Genomic DNA, 20,056 nt, shown 5'->3' on the forward strand with positions numbered 1-20,056 from the left:
CGATGACAAGCCCAAATTTGCTTAGCTCAGACAAGAAACCGCTCGGGACCATTTTGAAAAATCCCCCCTTGGCATTTTTGCTACCAGGTCCATAGTTGACATGAAATCACTCTCCCGGAGCCCCATGTGCCGTGGCGGAGCTGAGCCTACCTTCCCAGAATGTCTCTCCATTCCTGAGACATTTATTTGGCACTTACTATGTACAGATAAATGCCCTGGGCGTAGGTATACAGAGCTGACGTAACACCCAATATCCTTTTCCTCAGGTCATTGAGGATTTAGTGGGAAAGCCAAGCGGGAAAGCCACTAAGGTACAAGGCAGAATGAAATAAGTGTGTAAGCATCTATTGAGCACCTACTGCATGCCCGGGTCACAAAGCAAAGCAATGAGAGTTGGCGTTTTGACTGGTGCTGGTGCGTTTGATAGTGGGCAGGAGGCTGGTGGCGAAGATTGCCCTGTTCGGTAGACGTGAGACGGGAGCCTTGCTCCGTGATCCCGGGCTGCAGCTAGCCAGCCGGTACCGCCATGCTGTAACAGTCATTTCTGCAGGCCAGCTGTGCGCCTGCCTTGACTCTTCTCTTGTGTGTGTGTGTGTGTGTGTGTGTGTGTGTGTGTGTGTGTGTGTGTGTGCCTGGGGTTGGAACCAGGAGCATCCTACCCCTGAGCTACACTCCCAGCCCTATTTGATTTTTTTATTTTGAAACAGGGTCTCACTAAGTTGGTGAGGCTGGTTTGGAACCTGCGATTCTCCTGTCTCGGCCTCCTGAGTACTGGGATTATAGTACTTGGAAGCTTGTACATCCTGGCCTGTAGATCCTCTACTAATTTCTAATTCCCAGGACAGCCCTTTGAGATTGATTGTTATTGCTGTGTTCATTTTATCAGTAGGGTCATTTGAACAGGGGCGTCCACAGAGGAAACTGAGCCAGACAGACAGGCAAAGACCTTGCCCAGGGCCCCCCGGGGGCAGGTGGCCCCTGCGCTGGCGGCTGTCTGTGGTGCTGCCCCCAGGTCTGCCCTCCGCCAGCTGTGTCCTGTCCACCCCCTCAGGACGCACCGTCTTCACCACACACAAGCTAGGAATCTAAGGAAAGCCCATCAGTGGAGAAAGAAAAATTGGCTCTTATCCCCTTGTGTAGGACATTTGTAAATTTCATCCCATTTTATCCTGTCCCTGAACATCAGCATGTTTGCTGGCTCTCAGTTCAGAACCTTGGTACCTACCAAGAGGAGAGCCTCAGAATCTACAGGTGCCCTTAAGTAGCCGAAGCTGTCTGCAGACCAAGATCCTCCTGTCTCAGCCTCCCAAGTGCTGGCATTACAAGTGTGTACCACCATGTCCAGCTAAGGACACAATATTTATTTATTTAAAGACACAATCTTTATTTATTTATTTACTTTTGGTGGTACTGGGGGTGGAACCCAGGGGCTTTTCTACCTCCGGGCTATACTCCCAGGCCTATTTTATACTTAATTTGGAAACAGGGTCTCACTAAGTTGCTGAGAGCCTCACTAAGTAGCTGAGGCTTCAAAGCTGTGCAATCCTCCTGTCTCCGCCTCCCAAGCGTGGGGATGACAAGCGTGCGCCACCACGCCCGGCTCAAGACACAAACTTTATCATAAAAGGTCTGAGCACAGCTGGCCATCCAAGCAAAGCGTATCTTTTTTTTTTTTTTTTTTTTTTTTTGGTGGTACTGGGGTTCCTGGAAGCCCTTCTACCTCCGGGATACACTCCCACGGGCTACACTCCCAGACCTATTTTTTTACTTTTTATGTGGAAACAGGGTCTCTTAAGCCAGCAAGGCTGGCTCCGAACCAGCGCGATCCTCCTGTCTCCGCCTCCCAAGCACGGGGATTACAAGCGTGGCCACCACGCCCGGCTCAAGACACAATCTTAATCATAAAAGGTCTGAGCACAGCTGGCCATCCAAGCAAAGCGTATCTTTGAAGGGCCCCATCAAGTGCTGCAGGAGGTCAGGGAAGGCTGTGTGCAGGGCTGGCTTTAACCTGGGCTTCGCAGAAGGCTTAGAATACGGACAGGTGAAGCCAGTATTGCCAAAAATAAATAAATAAGTAAGTAATTTTAAAAAGGGCTAAGGATGTACCTTGGAGGCAAAATGCCTCTGGGTTCAATCCCTGGTACTAAAAAATTTTTAAATAATGTTTATTATATACCAAATATACACCTTTTTACAGAAATACAAAAAAATGATGATTCTAATCAGGGGGACTTGAGTCACCTTTAGTGCTTATTTTTAGGGTACTGGAGATTGAACCTAGAGGCGTTCTGGCTACTCCCCAGCCATCGTTATTACTATTATCATTATTATTAATTTGTCTTTGAAACAGGGTCTCACTAGGTTGCTGAGAGCCCCACTACATTGCTGAGGCTGACCTCAGACCTGTGATACTCCTGTCTCACCCTCCTAAATACGGGGATTACAGGTAGGGCCACTACACCAGCTCTGTAATGCTTTCTCTCTTTTTTTATTAACTGGATAAGTTCGCCGGGCATGGTGGCGCACGCTTGTAATCCCTGTGCTTGGGAGGCTGAGACAGGAGGATCGCACAGGTTCGAAGCCAGCCTCAGCTACTGAGTGAGGCTCTCAGCAACTTAGTGAGACCCTATTTCAAAATAAAGAATAAAAAATAGGGCTGGGGGTATAGCCCAGAGGTAGAAAGCCTCTGGATTCCACCCCTAGTACCGCAAAAAAAAATAAAATAAAATAACTGGCTAAGTTCTATGTACACAAAAACTCAATGTAAAGAGCACGAATCTAAATCGGATGAAGACAGTGAAGGGTGGGACTGAGAGAAGGCAGGGGAGGCTCGTCCTCAGGCGTGTGTCCCAGGGCGTCGCCATACCCTGGCCTCGTGCTTCCATTTCTACATCCAGCAGGACTTGGTGCTGGTGAAACTAGCTTCAGATGCGGCACTTGGATTTCTTTTCTTTTGTAAATGAGCCTCAGGAGTAGCCTTGAAGTCGTGAACGTGCCATAAACAAAAAGTCATACTCAAATGAAGGTCCCAGTTCTCATCTCTGGGCCTAGTGGTAAGATGGGGGCAGGGGGGGGGGCACAAGCGTGTGCACCTCTGTGTGCACGTGTAGCTCCATCTGTGTTGGAGGAGAGAAAGAGCAAGGTCCTGCAACGATTCCACCTGCCAAAAGAATTGCAGGGTTTTAGCCCCAGCTAAAGTAGCCACTCCCTCCCACTGTTTCAGGGAATAACTTTACACACACACACACACACACACACACACACACACACACACACACACACACCGCCCAGAAACCCTTCACATAGTATCTAGTTGAGACTGCCAGGAGTGTCCCTGGAAGGCAGTGCCTGCAGGAAGTCCAGGCTCTGCCCTCTGTAGGATTAGAACCCAGTTCTTGTCACCCAAGCACTCAACGTCACAGAGGCCTCATTTCCTTATCTATAATACTGGGAACAGTACCCACTTCGATGTGCTTTGGACTAGGCTTGAGAGGACGTGGATGTAGCACAAACAGGGTATTTACTAAGAGCTGGTCCCTCCCGTGCCTCACAGCACAGGCAGGAAGGTCGGCCTGTGGCTCATTGGTTTTGCGTGATGCTCGCCTGCCACGCTGCCCCTTTGAGGCCTCTTCTGTGTCCTCTCTGCCTGGGAGAGTCGCTTCTGGGCTCTTCCCTCAGACCCTGAGGCTTCTCCCGCCCGCTCCGGGAGTGGAGGGCCTTGCATTCCGGCTGGGAATATTCCCTGCCGCTCTAGCTTCTCCCACACTCACTGAATCATTGCATTTTATTTTCAGTGCGAAGAAATCAAAGAGCCCTAAAGAGAAGGAAGTTTGGGGACAGTGTTTTTAAAAGCTAAAACAGCAGCAGTCCCGTGGCTGGGTAGAAAATAAAAGCAGCGGCCTGAGGAGCCTGGGAAGTGCAGTTTGTTTAAGGGGCCACGTGTCTAGAGCGTCTCCACCTCTGGGCAGGGCAGCCACGGGCACCCCCAGCCCGGCCAGCCTGCACCACACCTTCTGTAACCAGAGGCGGGAGGAAGCGCTTTCCCTCTTCCCAGCTGCCATCCTTCTGCCCCGGGAAGTCTGGATCGGCTTCTTTGCCTCCGCTTCCTGCCCCCACCCGGCCTGCCACCCTGCACATATGGTTTCTGTTTTCCTAAGCCACAACAAAACACAAGCCATCGCCCACTGTAAACACACCTCTGCGGATCAGCGCAGAGCCGGCTGCGCTGCGTTTATCAACTTTCTGCTTCTAATAATGGGAGAGGGGATAAAGGCCAAGTGGCAGATGTTCTGCACTCGCCCGCCTGTGTTTCTCTGAGCAGCTTCCCAGTGTCAGCGGCCCTCTTGATATTTGGGCCAAAGAATCCTGTGTCATGGAGGCCGGCCCGCGCGTTCTGAGATAGCCATTCCGCAGCCTCCCTGGCCTTTCCCACTCGGTGCGGGAAGGACCCTTCACCTTTGCAGCTGCCCCCTGTGTGCAAAGCCCCCCTCCATCTTAGACCCACTGCTAACTAGCAGAGCAGGAGCTTTTTATTGTGTATGTTACTTAACCCATTTTGTTTCTGAGCTCAATGTTTAGGTAACAAATTTTAAAGTTCAGTAGGGACCCCTCAGCTGGCCCACGGTTCTCGGGTTTCTAGACCTTCATTTAAAATGTCATTTGGGCCTTCGAAACGTCATACAGTGATTTTCTTAGATGCTTTCCTGAAAGTTGAATTTGCCACCATCATTACTCATTCCCTTTGTCTTTAACTTCATTTACTCAAAAATGTTAAAACCTCAGTTTCGTCTCCTGATCTTTTCCTTTTCTTTAGAAACTGTTGTTGTGTGTGAACTGCTCGTCTTGCTACAATTGATGCTCTGTGAGTTTATACAAGTCTGTGGCAGGAGACAGACGTGGGAGTGAAAATATTTCTCCTTAACCACAGGAAGAGATTTTTTTTTTACAGTGCTTTTAGCCCAGGGCACCTCACCCAGCAGGAAGCAGAGGGAAAGCTCTTTCTGCAAATGGACAGCAGAACTTCAGTGGAGCTGACCCCTTTCAGAAGCCTCTGCTCATGGAAGACACAGTTCAAGTGAGGGACAGTCGTCTGCGTGTGTGGTACTGGGATTGAACCCAGGGGCATCCGACTTCTGAGCACACCCCAGCCCTATTTTATTTTATATCTTATTTTGTTTTTATTTTATCGTTCTTTATTTTATTTTAATCTTTTTATTCTATTTATTTTTTTATGTTGAAATTGTTGCTACACCTAACTGGACATTTCTTTAAAATAGCCACATGTCTTGATGTAGAGGCATATGGCTATTTTAAACTAAAGGCCCTTTAGTTGAAGAGAAATACACTTAAAATTCAGGAAGGCCTTGTGATTTTAAAGTTTTTTATATGTGTGCTGGTGGGCATGGTGGTTCATACCTGTAATCCTGGTACTTAAGAAGATAAGACAGGAAGATCGAAGGTTCGCAGCCAGCCTCGGCAACTTAGTGAGACACTGTCTCAATTTTAAAACAATAAAATAGGGCTGGGAGTGTATCACAGAGGTAGAATGCTCCTAGGTTCAATCCCCAGTAGCAGATATATATATATATATTCACATGTGTGTTCAGCTGTTTTACAATGAGATGGACTTTTGTTTATAGAATTTGGTGAGTTTTAATTACACATCATTAAGTGTTTTCACTGATGATCAAAGAACAGGATATCTTTTTTCTTTTTTCTTTTTTTGTGGTACTAGGGGTGGAACCCAGGGGCTTTCTACCTCTGGGCTATACTCCCAGACCTATTTTATATTTTATTTGGAAACAGGGTCTCACTAAGTTGCTGAGAGCCTCACTAAGTAGCTGAGGCTGGCTTCGAACCTGCGCGATCCTCCTGTCTCAGCCTCCCCAGCGTGGGGATGACAAGCGTGCGCCACCTCGCAGGGTGAACAGTGTATCTTTACAGCTTGAAGACTCCAGGTAGGCCCAGGTGACACCTCCATGGAATGAAAGGGGGTTGCCTTTAATAAAAATCTTGAAAACAAAAAATAACTCATAGAACAATATGAGTTCACTAACAACTGGACTTGAGTTGTTAAAGGGGAAGAGAGAGGGATAGTTGTGTAGTTGGCAGTTGTTTTTATCATCCGAGCATAGTTTTTAACCAAAAAAACAAAGCAATCAATAGTGTTGTAAAAGCCATTTAGACACTGAGTTTGAAACAACTTTATGCCACAGAATTCCTGTTGCTACCACCCTTAGTGACAGAGCGCTGGTATATCCTGAACGTCAGCGGGTTTCTGTTACTAACACTGGCTTTGCTGGATTAAACGTCAGTTTTGTTCGGGGTTACTTTCAAATGTATGAAAGAAAAGTGCTTGCAAGATACAAATGTTCTCAAAGCTTCTAGATCAAATCTGCTGTCTGGTAAGCCTGGCCCTCCATTTCCACCCAATGAGTAGGTGGCAGGAGGATTCTCTAGACCCCGTCCTCTGAAAAACCCACGTGGTAACCCAGTGCAGGGTGGGCCCTTGCTTGGAGAAATGGTTGGGTGCCATTTCGGTCTTAAGAGAAAGTAGTATGCTTTGTGATCGTAAGCAGGACATCCCAGAAACAAGGCCTTGTCAGGGAGTGATCCACCAGGGGTCTTCCACCCAGAGCCAGGACCACCGCACAGCGCTCACCTGCTTGTGGGCAGAATATCTTTTTATCTAACTGCAAAAGATAGCCAGGTAGTGTCACATCGTTAAATTTTACTAGAATGAACTTACTAGCCAGGCACAGTGGTGCACACCTGTAATCCCAGCGCTTGGGAGGCTGAGGCAGGAGGATGGCAGGTTCGTATCCAGCCTCAGCAACTTAGTGAGACCCTCACAACTTAGTGAGACTTCGTTTCAAAATAAAAAAAATAAAGGGAGCCAGGTGTGATGGTGCATGCCCTGTAACCTAGTACTCTGGAGGCTGAAACAGGAGGATCACAGGTTCACAGCCAGCCTCAGTGACTTAGCAAGGGCCTCCGCAACTTAGTGAGACCCTGTTTCAAAATAAAAAATACAATCGGCCTGGGAGTATAGCTCAGAGGTAGAACACCCTCGGTTCAAGCCCCAGCACAAAAAAAACCACTAATAAATTAATTTAAATTTAAGCCAGGCGTGATGGATCATGCTTGTAATCCCAGGACTTAGGAGGCTGAAACAGGAGGATCTTAGTTCTCAGCCAGCCTCAACTACTTTGTGAGGCCCTCTGCAACTTAGTGAGACCCTGTTTCAAAAAAATAAAAAACAGAACTGGTGGTGTAGCTCAGAGGTAGAATGTCCTAGGTTCCATCGCCAGTGCTGCAAAATCAAACAAATTAAATTTTAGAAAGGGGGCTGAGGGCATCGGGTTCGATTTCTAGTTCAAAAAGACGTCAACACACCAGAGAAGCCCGTCTCCATTCCCAAGAACACAGGGATGTCCTTGGCCTCTTGGCCTGGGCAGTGCCTGTAACCCGTCAAGAGGCGGGAAGAGCAGATGCGAGCCTCTCAGCCCTCCCAGCTGACCTGCGTCCTGTGTGATGCTGCTTGGCTTTGCCACGTGTTTCCAGGTGGGAGCGGCCTCGGGAGGTGAAAACACGTCTGCCACTCTTGGGGGGACACACCAGAGAGTCCGGCTGCAGCTCAGCTCCGGCCTAAGTCCAGCCGCTGGGACAGGACACCACGGCCTGGTGGCTTCTGAATGACACAGACTCATGGTTCGGGCTTCTGGAGGCCAGAATGTGCACGGTCAAGGGACCTGAGGTGGGTCGAGGGCCGCTTCTGACTCGGGCACCTCCAGCCGCGTCCTCACAGGGCGGAACGGTGCGTGATCACGAACACCCCTTTTATAAGGGCACCGACCACTCGAGTAGGTGGCCCCCGAACTAAGTCACCTCTCAAAGACCTCACCTGAGACTATCCTTGGGGTTCGGGCTTCAACATACAGAGCAGGGCGGGTCTCCATTTGTAGTGAAGGTGACATAGGACTAAAAAGTAGATTTGAGGGATCAGCACAGAAGCTACGTCTCTGCCCCGCAGAAACAAGGGGCATCCCTCTCATGAGCCCCAGAAAGAGCTGGGTTCTTCAGGCTGCAGTAGGGGGTCACTGACTTCTCAGGGTACTTTGGGGTTCTTGGGTTGCTCCGCCGCCGCCCACCCTGGGGCCACACGGGTGCAGCCCAAGAAGAGGTAGGGAGTAGAAGTGGCCGCCAGCTTTGGGCATTAGATTGGGGTTCAGACTTTATTGAGGTTCAAACTGTGTCACTGTTTCAAGAAAGACAACACTTGTCTTTTTCCAGAACCTAACAAATCACATGTTATTTCAGTTTTTATTTTTTTGTATTCGTTTGTTTTTGAGGTACTGGGGATGGAACCCAAGGGCATTCTGCCTCTGAGCTACAGCCCCAGCTCTATTTTTTTTTTTTTTTTTTTTTTTTGGTCCGGTATTAGGGATTGATCCCAGGGGCATTCTGCGTCCAAGCAACACCCCCAGTTTTATTATTTATTTACACCCCTATTTTTATTCTTTATTTTGAAACAGGGTCCCACTGAGTTGCAGAGGGCCTAAGAAGCTGAGGCTGGCCACGAACCGTGATCCTCCTGTTTCAGCCTCCCAAATGCTGGAATTACAAGCATGCGCCACCACGCCAGGCTTGTTAAGATCATTTTTAGAGAAAATACAAAAAAATAAAAAGTTGATGCACTAAGGGATTCTAGAGATTTAGGGTCATTTAAAGCATACTGGTTGTTCCTGGAAGGATTAAGCTTCCTGGAAAATGCCACCTTTTTTGCTAGTTTCTTCTGCTCTTCAGATACAAAGCTGGACTTCATAAAGGGGTGTGCTAAGCCGAGTTACGCTTTCCTCTGGAATATCCCAAAGGCTGGGCCTGGTGGCACAGGCCCGGAGTCCCGGTGCTTGGGAGGCTGAGACTGGAGGATTGCAGGTTCAGCAACCTAGGGAGACCCTGCTTCAAAACAAAATTAAAATAGGGCTCAGGGTATAGCTCCGAGCTAGAATGGCCCAGGGTTCAATCCTCAGTACAAAGAAAGGAAAAGAAGCCAGGCATGGTGGTGCCCACTTGTAATCCTAGGACGTGGGGGGCTGAGACCGGAGGATCGCAAGTTCAAGGCAGCCTTAGCAAGTAGTGAGACTCTCATCAACCTAGCCAGACCCTGTTTCAAAGTAAAAAGAAAATAGGGTTGGGGGTGTGTGCCTCGGAGGTAGAATGCCCATGGGTTCAATTCCCACTACTAGAGCTGGAGGGAGGAGGGGAAGGAAGGAAGGGGCTCGGGGAGGGCGGAAAGGCCCAAGTATCTACAGATATTCACAGAGTGTGGCTTACGCGGGCTTTGCAGGCGCGCAGAATCTCCAGTCCAGCGCGTGTTGGACGCCGGCTGTTAGCAGCCGTCCGTGGCCGTAGCCGCTGGTCTGCAGCACAGGAATGGGAAGAACTCCTCCTCGCAGGCTGTGCGCGCCATGGTTCGAGAAGATTGGGCACCATGCCTGCAGATAGCACCCCATAAATATCATTGCTGTTTTTATTACTTTCTTATCACTAATAAACAGCCCTATTAAGTACAGGATTATTTATGCCCATTTCATAAACGAGGAGATAGAATCTCAGGGAGGTTAAGAAACTTGCCCAGGGCTGCCTGACCACATTCCCCTCGTGAATATCCTCCAAAGGAAGGCGCAGCCCTTTCTCTGGGGTGTGAATGTGCTGGCTCTTAGACCTTCCCAGGCAAGCCAGGCGTGTGGTGCACGCTTGGAATCCCAGTATCGGCGAGGCTGAGACAGGAGGATCACGCAGGTTCGAAGCCAGCCTCAGCTACTTAGTGAGGCCGTCTGCAACTTAGTGAGACCCTGTTTCCAAATAAGATATACAAATAGGTCTGGGAGTGTAGACCGGAAGTAGAAAGCCCCTGGGCTCCACCCCCAGTGCTCCCAAAAAAAGACCTTCCAGGGCTGGGTTGGACATTTTCTCACGGGCAGGCCTGGCCCAGGCCCCTACTGAGACCACACTGGCAGGCAGGCGCCTAGACTTCAATCCCAGTGACCGTGGGCCGGTTTGTCAACTCCCTGAGGATCAGAAACAATCCCCAGCCCTGCCCAGCACACACCTGGCGTCCACTCGTCATTCTTCCCTCACCAGCCACTATGGCCAGCACCTATCAAAAACTATGATGGTACCTGGGCGTGGTGGTGCACACTTGTCATCCCAGTGCTTGGAAGGCTGAGACCAGAGGATCGTGGTGTGGACAGCCTCAGCTACTTAGTGAGGCCCTCCAAAACTCAGTGAGACCCTGTTTCAAAATAAAGAATAAAAAATAGGACTGGGAGTGTAGCTCAGAGGTAGAAAATCCCTGGGTTCAATTACCAGTACTGGAAAAAAAAAAAAAAAGATAATGGTGGTGCACACCTATAATCCCAGGACTTGGGAGGCTGAGACAGGAGGATCACAGGTTCAAGGCCACAGTGTATGGTAATGTAGCAAGAACCTGTTTAAAAACAAAATACAGCTAAGGGTGTAGCTCAGAGGTAGAGTGGCCCTGGGTTCAGTCCCCAGCGCGCGCGCGCGCACACACACACACACACACACACACACACACCATTAACCAGAATCCTACCGTGAACACTTTATTTTCCATTTGGTAGATCTTTTAGTGGTATGTCAGTAGACGGTTCTCAAAACTACAGTGAACTCTAGAAATGTGGCTTCTGTGTGTGTGTGTGTGTGTGTGTGTGTGTGTGTGTGCGCGCGCGCACGCGTGGTACTGGGGATGGGACCCAGGGGCATTCTACCTCTGAGCAACACCCCCCCCAGTCCTATTTTTTATTCTTTATTTTGAAACAGGGTCTCACTGAGTCGCAGTGGGCCTCACTTTAGCCAAGGCTATCTGCAAACTGCGATCTTCCTGTCTCAGCCTCCCAAATGCTGGGATCACAACGTGCACCACCACGCCTGGCTTGCTGCTTCTTATTTTATATTTTATTTCTTTTCTTTTCTTTTCTTTTCTTTTCTTTTCTTTGGTACTGGAGATTGAACCCAGAGACATGGTATCTCTGAGCTACACCCCCAGCCCTTTTTATTTGCTATTATTTCAAAACAAGACCTTATTAAGTTGCTGAGGCTGGCCTTGAACCTGCGATCCTTCCGTCTTAGCCTCCCCATTGCAGGGATTACGGGTGTGCGACACCACGCCTGGCTCTTCTCTTTTAAGCCTTGGTTTCGCCCAGTACTGGGACCATTCTTGAGTCCCTTACCAGACATGGGTCTCTGACCACCTGTCACCTGAGCACAGGCTCAAACAGCGCTTCCACCAGCGGGGAAGTGAGTTCACGCCCTGCGTCCCTTTTACCCGGGATTCCTGAGGATAAAGGCTTCCGCAGCGTGGTAGGGCGAGAAGGCCTGTGTTTCTTTTGGGAACATTGTTGGCCACGGGCCCACAGTCGGCGCTGCCGGGCTGTGGCGTTTTGCTCCCTTCCCAAGTTCTCTACTCGCTGCTCTTCTGTTAAGGAGTGCCGGCCTGCTCATCTTCTCATGTTTATCTATTCAGCACCCACCACCACCAATAACCTCTCAGCCCGGCCACCTTTCGCCCCGCCCATCTCTTTGGAACTCAGGCTGCTCCCGGCGTGGCTCCCCTCCCTGCCTGCTCATGGCCCCGCGAGGCCAGGCCTCCCTGTCATTCACGTGGCCTTGTTCAAGTTCCAGGTTGGGTCACCAGCGCGGACACGTCTTTTTCTCTTCCTGGGTCACGCTGTCTTCCTCTGTGGTCAGAGTTGGCTGCCCAGTGATTACTAAGCCTTGCCAGGCCAAAGCCACACTGTTCCAGCACAGCCTCGCTGTTTGGCCCTCAGTTTCCTCTCTGTAAAACGAAGAGTTTAGTCAGTCCAGACGAAGTTCTTTTCCTGATTCTTATTAATGGGTTAACAAGAAACACTTTCTTTTTTTTATGGTACTGGGGTTTGCATCCAGGCATTCTACCTCTGAGTAACACTTCCAGCTCCATTTTATTTTATTTTATTTTATTTTATTTTATTTTATTTATTGCGGGCTGGGGATGGAACCCAGGGGCATTCTACCTCCAGGCTACACCCTCTGCCCTATTTTTTATTCTTCATTTTGAAACCGGGTCTCACTAAGTTGTGGAGAGCCTCACTAAGTAGCTGAGGCTGTCCACAAACCACGATCCTCCCGTCTCAGCCTCCCCAATGCTGGGATTACAAGCATGTGCCACCATGCCAGGCTTATTTTTTCATTTTAAAATAGGGTCTTGCTGGGTGTGGAGGTGCACACTTGTAATCCCCGTAGTTGGGAGGCTAAGACAGGAGGATGGCACAGGTTTGAAGCCAGCCACAGCTAGCTAATTAAGAGACCCTGTTTCCAAATAAAATATAAAATAGGTCTGGGAGTATAGCCTGGAGGTAGAAGGCCCCTGGGTTCCATCCCTAGTACCACCAAAAATTTTTTTAAAAATAAAAATTAAAAATAGGCTCTTGATAAGTTGCTGAGGCTGGGAACCTATGATCATCCTGCCTCCGCCTCCCTCGTGCTGGGACTCTGGGCATGCCCATGATGCTCCGCTAACAAGAAACACTTTCGGCGCTGTTTTCCTTCTTTTCTCTGCAGACTGTAGGCTGCTTTGGGATTACGTCTATCAGCTGCTTTCTGACAGCCGGTACGAAAACTTCATTCGATGGGAGGACAAAGAATCCAAAATATTCCGGATAGTGGATCCCAACGGACTTGCTCGACTCTGGGGGAACCATAAGGTAAACGGGCGCCAGGTGTCTGCTCTGTAAACGGGGGCCAGGATTGGAGGGCCACAGCCTGTCCCGCTTCCTGCGTCTGTGCATAATTACTTAGCAAAAGATCAGATAGGTGCAGAGGTAGAGAATAGTTACAGACGCCTCTGTCCATGGGCTTCGTGTGCTCTGTGCGCAGGAACTCGGAGCGTCTCCATGCCGTGCCTGCCTCTGAGTCTCGCTCCACGCCCCTGCCCTCAAGCCGGCCCTGCCAGCCCGCGTCATCAGGAGCTGGGCAACAGGGAAGTGTGAGCGCTGACTCATGGAGCCCTCTGGCACAGTGTCGATGTATGCCCCACTCACTTGGAAACTCCCATGTTCGCCCAAGTCCATTTCTACATGGAAAATACTTCTTTTCTGACCCTCCCCGCAAAGAAATCTTTACAAGAAATCAGGACCAAAGGTTTGGTTGCCTTACAGTTTTTCAAACTAGGAAGGGGAAGTGAGATTTACAGCCTTAAGTCATTAGGAAAACTATTCAAATGTGCAGATATAAAAAGCAAACACTCGAGCCAGGCGTGGTGGCGCAGGCTTGTAATCCCAGCATTCGGGAGGCTGAGACAGGAGGATCACAGTTCCCAGCCAGCTTGAGCTACTTATTGAGGCCTTTTGCAACTCAGCAAGACCCTGTTTCAAAATAAAAAGTAAGGCCGGGCGTGGTGGCGCACGCTTGTAATCCCCGCACTTGGGAGGCGGAGTCAGGAGGATCGCGCAGGTTCGAAGCTAGCCGCGCTGGTTTAAGAGTACCTGTTTCCAAATAAAAATATAAAATTGGTTTAGGAGTGTACCCCGGAGGTATAAGGGTTTCCAGGAACCCCAGTACCACAAATTAATTAATTAATTAATTAATTAAAGAGTAAGCCGACCATGGTGGTGCACGGTTATAATCCCAGCTTTCGGGAGGCTGAGACAGGTGGATCGCGGTTCATGGACAGCCTCAGCTACTTTGTGAGGTTCTTCGCAACTTAGTAAGACACTGTTTCAAAATAAAGAATAAAAAATAGAGCAGAGGGTATAGCTTGGAGGTAGAATGCCTCTGGGTTCCATCCCCAGACCCGCAAAAAAATAAAAATTAAAGAATAAAAAATAGGGCTGGCAGTGTAGCTTGGAGGTAGAATGCCCCTGGGTTCCATCCAAGTACCACACACACACAAAAAAATCAAAGACCAGTGATCCAGCCAGGTGACAGATAGGTCCGTCAGAGGCCAGGCCCGAGGCACCGTGGCCACACAGCCTCAGCTCAGAGAGCACGAGAGGTGGTGGCACACGGAGCTGGGCTCCACCAGGGCCTCCGGGAGACAGCCCTGATGCCGGCCACAACCAAATATGGCCCGGCCTCGCTGACGGACACTCAGGCCTGTGAGTCATGGAGAAACGCTTGGCATCCCCACGTGAGGCCACAGCTCGGGGTCAGCAACGCCGGATTCCTGCAGCCAGGACGGAAACTTAAACAAAAAATGTCAAGTCTCTTCCTTAAAATGACAGATCAGAAACAAGTTGGGGAAAGGTCAAGGAAACAAGATGCGGGTCAGGAGGGAAGGTTGAGCCAGAGACGGCAGGGGCAGGGCTTCAGCAAACAGCCGGGGCGGCACAGGCAGCCTCCGGAGAGGAGAGCGGAAGGTGCCGGGGTTGCTTTAGCAGCTGGAGCCCGGGGCCTGCTGACAAAGGGGGCGCCCTCGGCCCCAAAGGGTAGGAGCGAAGAGCCGGGAAGGAGGCCACTAGCGGGTAGAGTCCACCGCAGGCCCAGCACTTTGGTTTTAATAGCGCCCCTTCCCTTCTCTGTGGTTCATTCATTGTTTCTTTGTGATTTTTTTTCTCTCTCTTCCTCCTTTGAACAAACAGAACAGAACAAATATGACCTATGAGAAAATGTCCAGAGCCCTGCGTCACTACTACAAGCTGAACATCATCAGGAAGGAGCCGGGGCAGAGGCTCCTGTTCAGGTAGCTGCTGCTGCTGCTGCTGCTGCTGCTGCTGCTCCTCCTCCTCCTCCTCTTCGTCCTCTTCCTCCTCCCCCTCCTCCTCCTCCTCCTCCCCCTCCTCCTCCTCAGAGGACATTGTTTTCTTTAAAGGAGAGGGGACTGCTAAGATCTCTGCCTGCCTCGCCAGTACTCACAGCCTTTATTGCAAATATTAAATTAGATACCAGAGCAGGCTTAGTCAGAAAAATTTTTTTTTGTTATTTATGTCTGTCTTGTGGTGAAGGCAAAACTAAATAAACACAGTCTAACTCACCTTCAAAATACTGGGGTGAAGCCAGGCATGGTGGGCACGCTTGTAATCCCAGCATTCGGGAGGCTGAGACCGGAGGATCGCAGGTTTGTGGCCAGCCTCAGCTACGTAGTGAGGCCCTCCGCAGCTTAGCGAGACCCTGTTTCAAGGTAAAGAATAAAAAAAAAAAAAAAAACAGGGCTGGGGGTGTAGCTTGGCAGTAGAAGGTCTCTGGGTTCAGATCCCCAGTTCTACTACTACTACTACTACTACTACTACTAATACTAATACTAATACTAATACTAATACTAATACTAATACCGCGGTGACCAAAGAGTATCTTGTGGCCTTAAGTCGGGTACAAAGAGAGGAATCAGAATACCCGTCGTCAGTGGTAAAGCATTGACCCTGGACTCGCGGGCTGCCGGCCCTGTCAGCGACCTTCTGGAGTAGTGCTTGTCAAACTGTGGGTGGTGACCCGGAGTGAGTCATGAAACAGATGTAATGGGCCATTCGCAACTGTATTTTGTTAATGAAATAGAGACGAGCATAGGATAGGCCTGAAAATATCGCACCATACCACATGAAGTAAGAGTGTTGATTGGTGCCAGGCACAGTGGCACATGCTTGTAATCCCCATACTTGGGAGGCGGAGACAGGAAGATCGCGCAGGTTCGAAGACCCTGTTTCCAAATAAAAAATATTAACAAAAAAAAATAGGTGTCTGGGAGTGTAGCCCGGACTTAGAAGGGTTTCTAGGAACCCCAGTCCCACCAAAACAAAACAAAAAAAAGTGTTGATTCATGAAGATTCTGTGTCAGGAGTGTGTGTGTGTGTGTGTGTGTGTGTGTGTGTGTGTGTATCAGGATATAAAGTGTATTTCTTACAATGCTTCATAGAACAATATGAAAACCACTGGACATTCCTTTTTTCAGAATTCCCACAGCTAAGGGCTTCCAGCCATTTGTCCTACCACATAAATTGTGACTTTAAGAATTAAGGATGCCGGGTGTGGTGGCGCACGCTTGTAATCCCCGCGCTTGGGAGGCAGAGACAGGAGGATCGCGCAGGTTCGAAGCCAGCCGCACGTGCTGGCTTAAGAGACCCTGTTTCCAAATAAAAATGTAAAAATAGGTCTGGGAGTGTAGCCCGGAGGTAGAAGGGCTTCCAGGAACCCCAGTACCACCACCAAAAAAAAAAAAGAAAAAAAAAGAATTAGGGAGAATTAAGGAAGAGCCAGGTATGGTGGCACACACCTGTAATCCCAGTACTTGAGAGGCTGAGACAGGAGGATCGCAGGTTTGTGGCCAGCCTCAGCAAGTAGTAAGACTGTCATCAACTTAGGGAGATCTCCTTTCAAAACAAAAAATAAAAAGGGCTGGGAGTATAGCTCAGAGGTAGAATGCCCCTGGGTTCATTCCCCTGTACGTGTGTGTGTGTGTGTGTGTGTGTGTCTGTCTGTCTGTCTGTCTGTCTGTCTATCACTATAGTACTCTAAACATGATACTTTCAAAGAGACCTAACATTTTAGAATTCCACCCAGAATTCTTGTTATTTGTCAGTGGCATCACCACTGTTTGAAGCATTCTTCACACTAGAGTCACCCTCGACTCCTCCCACATCCAAGTCACACCTTGTGCTGGATCTGGGGGGACCCAGGTCCACCCCATTCTGTGTTGCAGGGGCTAGAAGCCTGGGAACTACATTTCCCAGTATTCGATGCCAGAAATTCCCAGATTGGACTCTGTTTGTGTTTTGTTTCATTGTCTTTTTGTTGGTAGTAGGGGTTGAAGCCAGGGGCATTCTACCTCCAAGCTACAACCCCAGCCCTATATTTTTATTCTTTATTTTGAAATAGGGTCTCACTGAGTTGCAGAGGGCCTCACTAAGTAGCTGACGCTGGCAGGAATCTGCACGATCCTCCTGTCTCAGCCTCCCAAGTACTGGGATTGCAAGCGTGTGCCACCACGCCTGCTACCCCCAGCCCTTTTTATTTTTGTTCTGAAACAGGGTCTCACTAGGTTGCTGAGGCTCATCTTGAATCTGCAGTCCTCCTATCTCAGCCTCCCAAGTAGCAAGATTACAGGCGTGCACCATCACACCCAGCATTATATTTTGTTTTATGTTTATTGTTTTTATTTTTTGTTTTTTTGTTTTTGGTGTGTGTGTGTGTGTGTGTGTATGTGTGTGGTACTGGGGTTCCTGGAAGCCCTTCTACCTCCGGGCTACACTCCCAGACCTATTTTATTTTTGGAAACAGAGTCTCTTAAGCCAGCGCGGCTGACTTCAAACCTTCGCGATCCTCCTGTCTCCGCCTCCCAAGCACAGGGATTACAAGCGTGCGCCACCACGCCCGGCTATATTTTTGTTTTGAAACAAGGTCTTGCTAGGTTGCTGAGAGTGTCACTACGTTGCTGAGGCTGGCCTTGAACCTGCGATCCTCCTGCCAGCACACCTGATGCAGGCTGCGTTTTCTATAACTCTGTCTTATACCTTAGGGAGGGTACTCATGAATGCTTCATGACAAGCCTGGTGTTGAAAAGACACAGTGACAAGGTAGTCAAAAGAAGAAAGGGGTAGCTTCCGGGCCCGGTGGAGCTGGCCTAGAGGAATCCTTAGTGACTTCAGATGTCGAGGGAGGAGCGCCCGCTGTGGGATAAACGCAGCAGACAGGCGGGAGATGCCGCAGTCACAGCTCCTGAGAGAGTCCAGCGATGATGGACAGGAGAGGAAATCAGCAGTAATTGGAAGATATGTCTACTTCCAATCACAGGTTTTCAGCAACAGAAAAGAATCGTGCTCTCAGCGAGGGAGCGATGAGTCGCTTTTGAGGACACGCGTGGTAGAAGTCTAACTTGCTACGAAGCGACGGCTTCTTGGTCTAAGACCCGGTGTGGAATCAGTGGAAGAGTTGCTCGGTAGACATTCTTAGTGTTGGGTGTTGAGGGGCCTGGGTGGTTCAGTTAGTGCGCCCCGCATGCTCCAGGCTTGGGTTGATCCCAGTACTGGAGGGGAAGACGGATGAGAAATGGAGGTGTTGGGGAGGTGGGTTCAGTGTGGACTGCCACGTTCATCCGCTCTGACGGTGACACGGGACACGGAGCACACAGTGCAAGGAGTCAGGGGTCCCGGATGCGGACAGAGCTCGAGACCTGAGCCTGGTTTGTAGCTTGGCTTTGCTTTGTTTTGTTTGTTTGTTTGTTTGTTTTGTTTTATGGTGCTTACTTACTATGGATTGAATCCAGGAGGTTCGGCCTCTCAGCTTCACCCCCAGCCCTATTTTACTTTTTATTTTGAGACAAGGTCTCACTAAGTTGTTGAGACTGGCCTTGAACCAGCGATCCTCCTGTCTCAGCCTCCCAAGAACTGGGATTATGGGCGTGTGTCACCAGGCTCGGCTGAGAAAACGTATATTTTCACGTAGTTCATCTGGTGCAGGACAGAGCGGATGGAGAGGGACTGTGCGCAGACGCAGAGCAGGCTGGAAAGGGCATTTCTGCCATAAGGACCCAACGTTTGCAACTGGGACACCTTCCGGACCCCATCAGTCCTGGGTGATACATTGTCACTGGTTTATTGCCAAGTGGACTTTTTTTTTTTTTTTTTTTTTTTTTGCAGTACTGGGGATGGAATACCCCTTGCACTATTTTTTATTCTTTATTTTGAAACAGGGTCTCACTGAGTTGCAAAGAGCCTCACTAAGTAGCTGAGGCTGTCCTCGAACCACAATCCTCCTGTCTCAGCCTCCCAAATACTGGGATTACAGGCGTGCACCACCACGCCCGGCTTACCAAGTGAATTAGACAGACGGACGAGGCTCACTGTGTACCCTGGCTGCAAAGGAAGGTAGACCCCCGTGAGGATTCATTGCTGGAACTTTGGGTGAATGGCTTCTATTTGTCTTTCTTGTTTACCAAGAGTCCCATTAAGTTGCCCAGTTATTAAAATTTACCATTTAACATTTCATTATATCCTTCAAGTTAAATTCAAGTTTTGAATACCATGCCCTGAGCTGGGCATGGTGTTATACACCTGTAATCTCAGTACTTGGGAGGCTGAGACAGGAGGATCATGGGTTTGAGGACAGCCTCAGCCAGTAGTGAGACTCAGAGCATCTAGTGAGATCCTGTTTCAAAACATAATAAATAAATAAATAAATAAATAAATAAATAAATAAATAAATAAAACAAGGCTTAGGGATGTAGCTGTATTCATTCCCCAGTACCACAAATAATAATAATCTGGTGCCCTGTGCTCATAGTCTGGAATGGAAAGATATATATAGCTCTTGTGGGTCTTTGTCAGATCTAACGCTCGAAAACTAGAAACCCAGAGAAGTGAGCTGTGCCCAGTCTCCCGCCTGTGGCCCTGCAGTAACCGCCCAGCTCCAAAGGCGCTCTCTCCATTGGCGATGCTCCAGCCTTTTTACGGCCTTTCCCTCCTTGCAGGCAGCCCGAGGAAGGGCACGCTGCTGGCCTGCACGGCTTAGCATCCCTGCGTGGGCTCGGGAGCTCTGCGGCTGGGTAAGGCGACAGGGCTGGCTCCGTGCTGGAGCTGCGAGTGCAGGCCTAACTCTGGACCCTCCTTTTCCCACTCGCCAGGTTTATGAAAACTCCGGATGAGATCATGAGCGGCCGAACGGACCGTCTGGAGCACCTGGAGTCCCAGGAGCTGGATGAACAGATCTACCAGGAGGATGAGTGCTGAGGCCCCGCGCTCCCGGGACGGCAGCACGGCTTCTCCCAGACCAAGGAGCCTGGCGCAGCTCCCCGGGGCGCCCAGCGGGCCGGGCCGGACTGGGGCGCGTCTCCTTCTGCTCTGATCCCTCCACCTGTCACTCCGCACCCTCTCCTCCCACGATTGTTAGTCCCAGGGTGTTTATGTTGCGTTTGTTTTTATAAGAACATGCGGTTTGGCTTTTCATCATTCAGTATAGGGGAGACATCAGAGGTTGTTTTCCTATGGAAATATATGCCTGTTATATGGTTTTATATATTTTTTTTTTTTTGCAAATTTCAGAAAGTACAGCCAGCTGGTCAGGA

General features: G+C 49.4%; 1 protein-coding gene across 1 annotated transcript in view; it reads left to right on the top strand.

Moving 5' to 3' along the window:
* ETV6 (ETS variant transcription factor 6) overlaps positions 1-19,721 on the top strand; it is a gene marked incomplete at both ends in the record, with an annotated part of 226,247 nt that extends 206,526 nt beyond the window's left edge. The window contains 3 exons of the mRNA XM_080705208.1: positions 12,628-12,770; positions 14,646-14,746; positions 19,616-19,721. Coding sequence (XP_080561334.1) covers positions 12,628-12,770; positions 14,646-14,746; positions 19,616-19,721 — 350 coding nt within the window. The remainder of the gene's footprint in view (positions 1-12,627; positions 12,771-14,645; positions 14,747-19,615) is intronic.
* Between the last annotated feature and the right edge of the window lie 335 nt (positions 19,722-20,056).

This window comes from Muscardinus avellanarius (genome assembly GCF_963383645.1).
Source record: "Muscardinus avellanarius genome assembly, chromosome: 11".
In the NCBI taxonomy this organism is placed as follows: Eukaryota; Metazoa; Chordata; class Mammalia; order Rodentia; family Gliridae; genus Muscardinus; species Muscardinus avellanarius.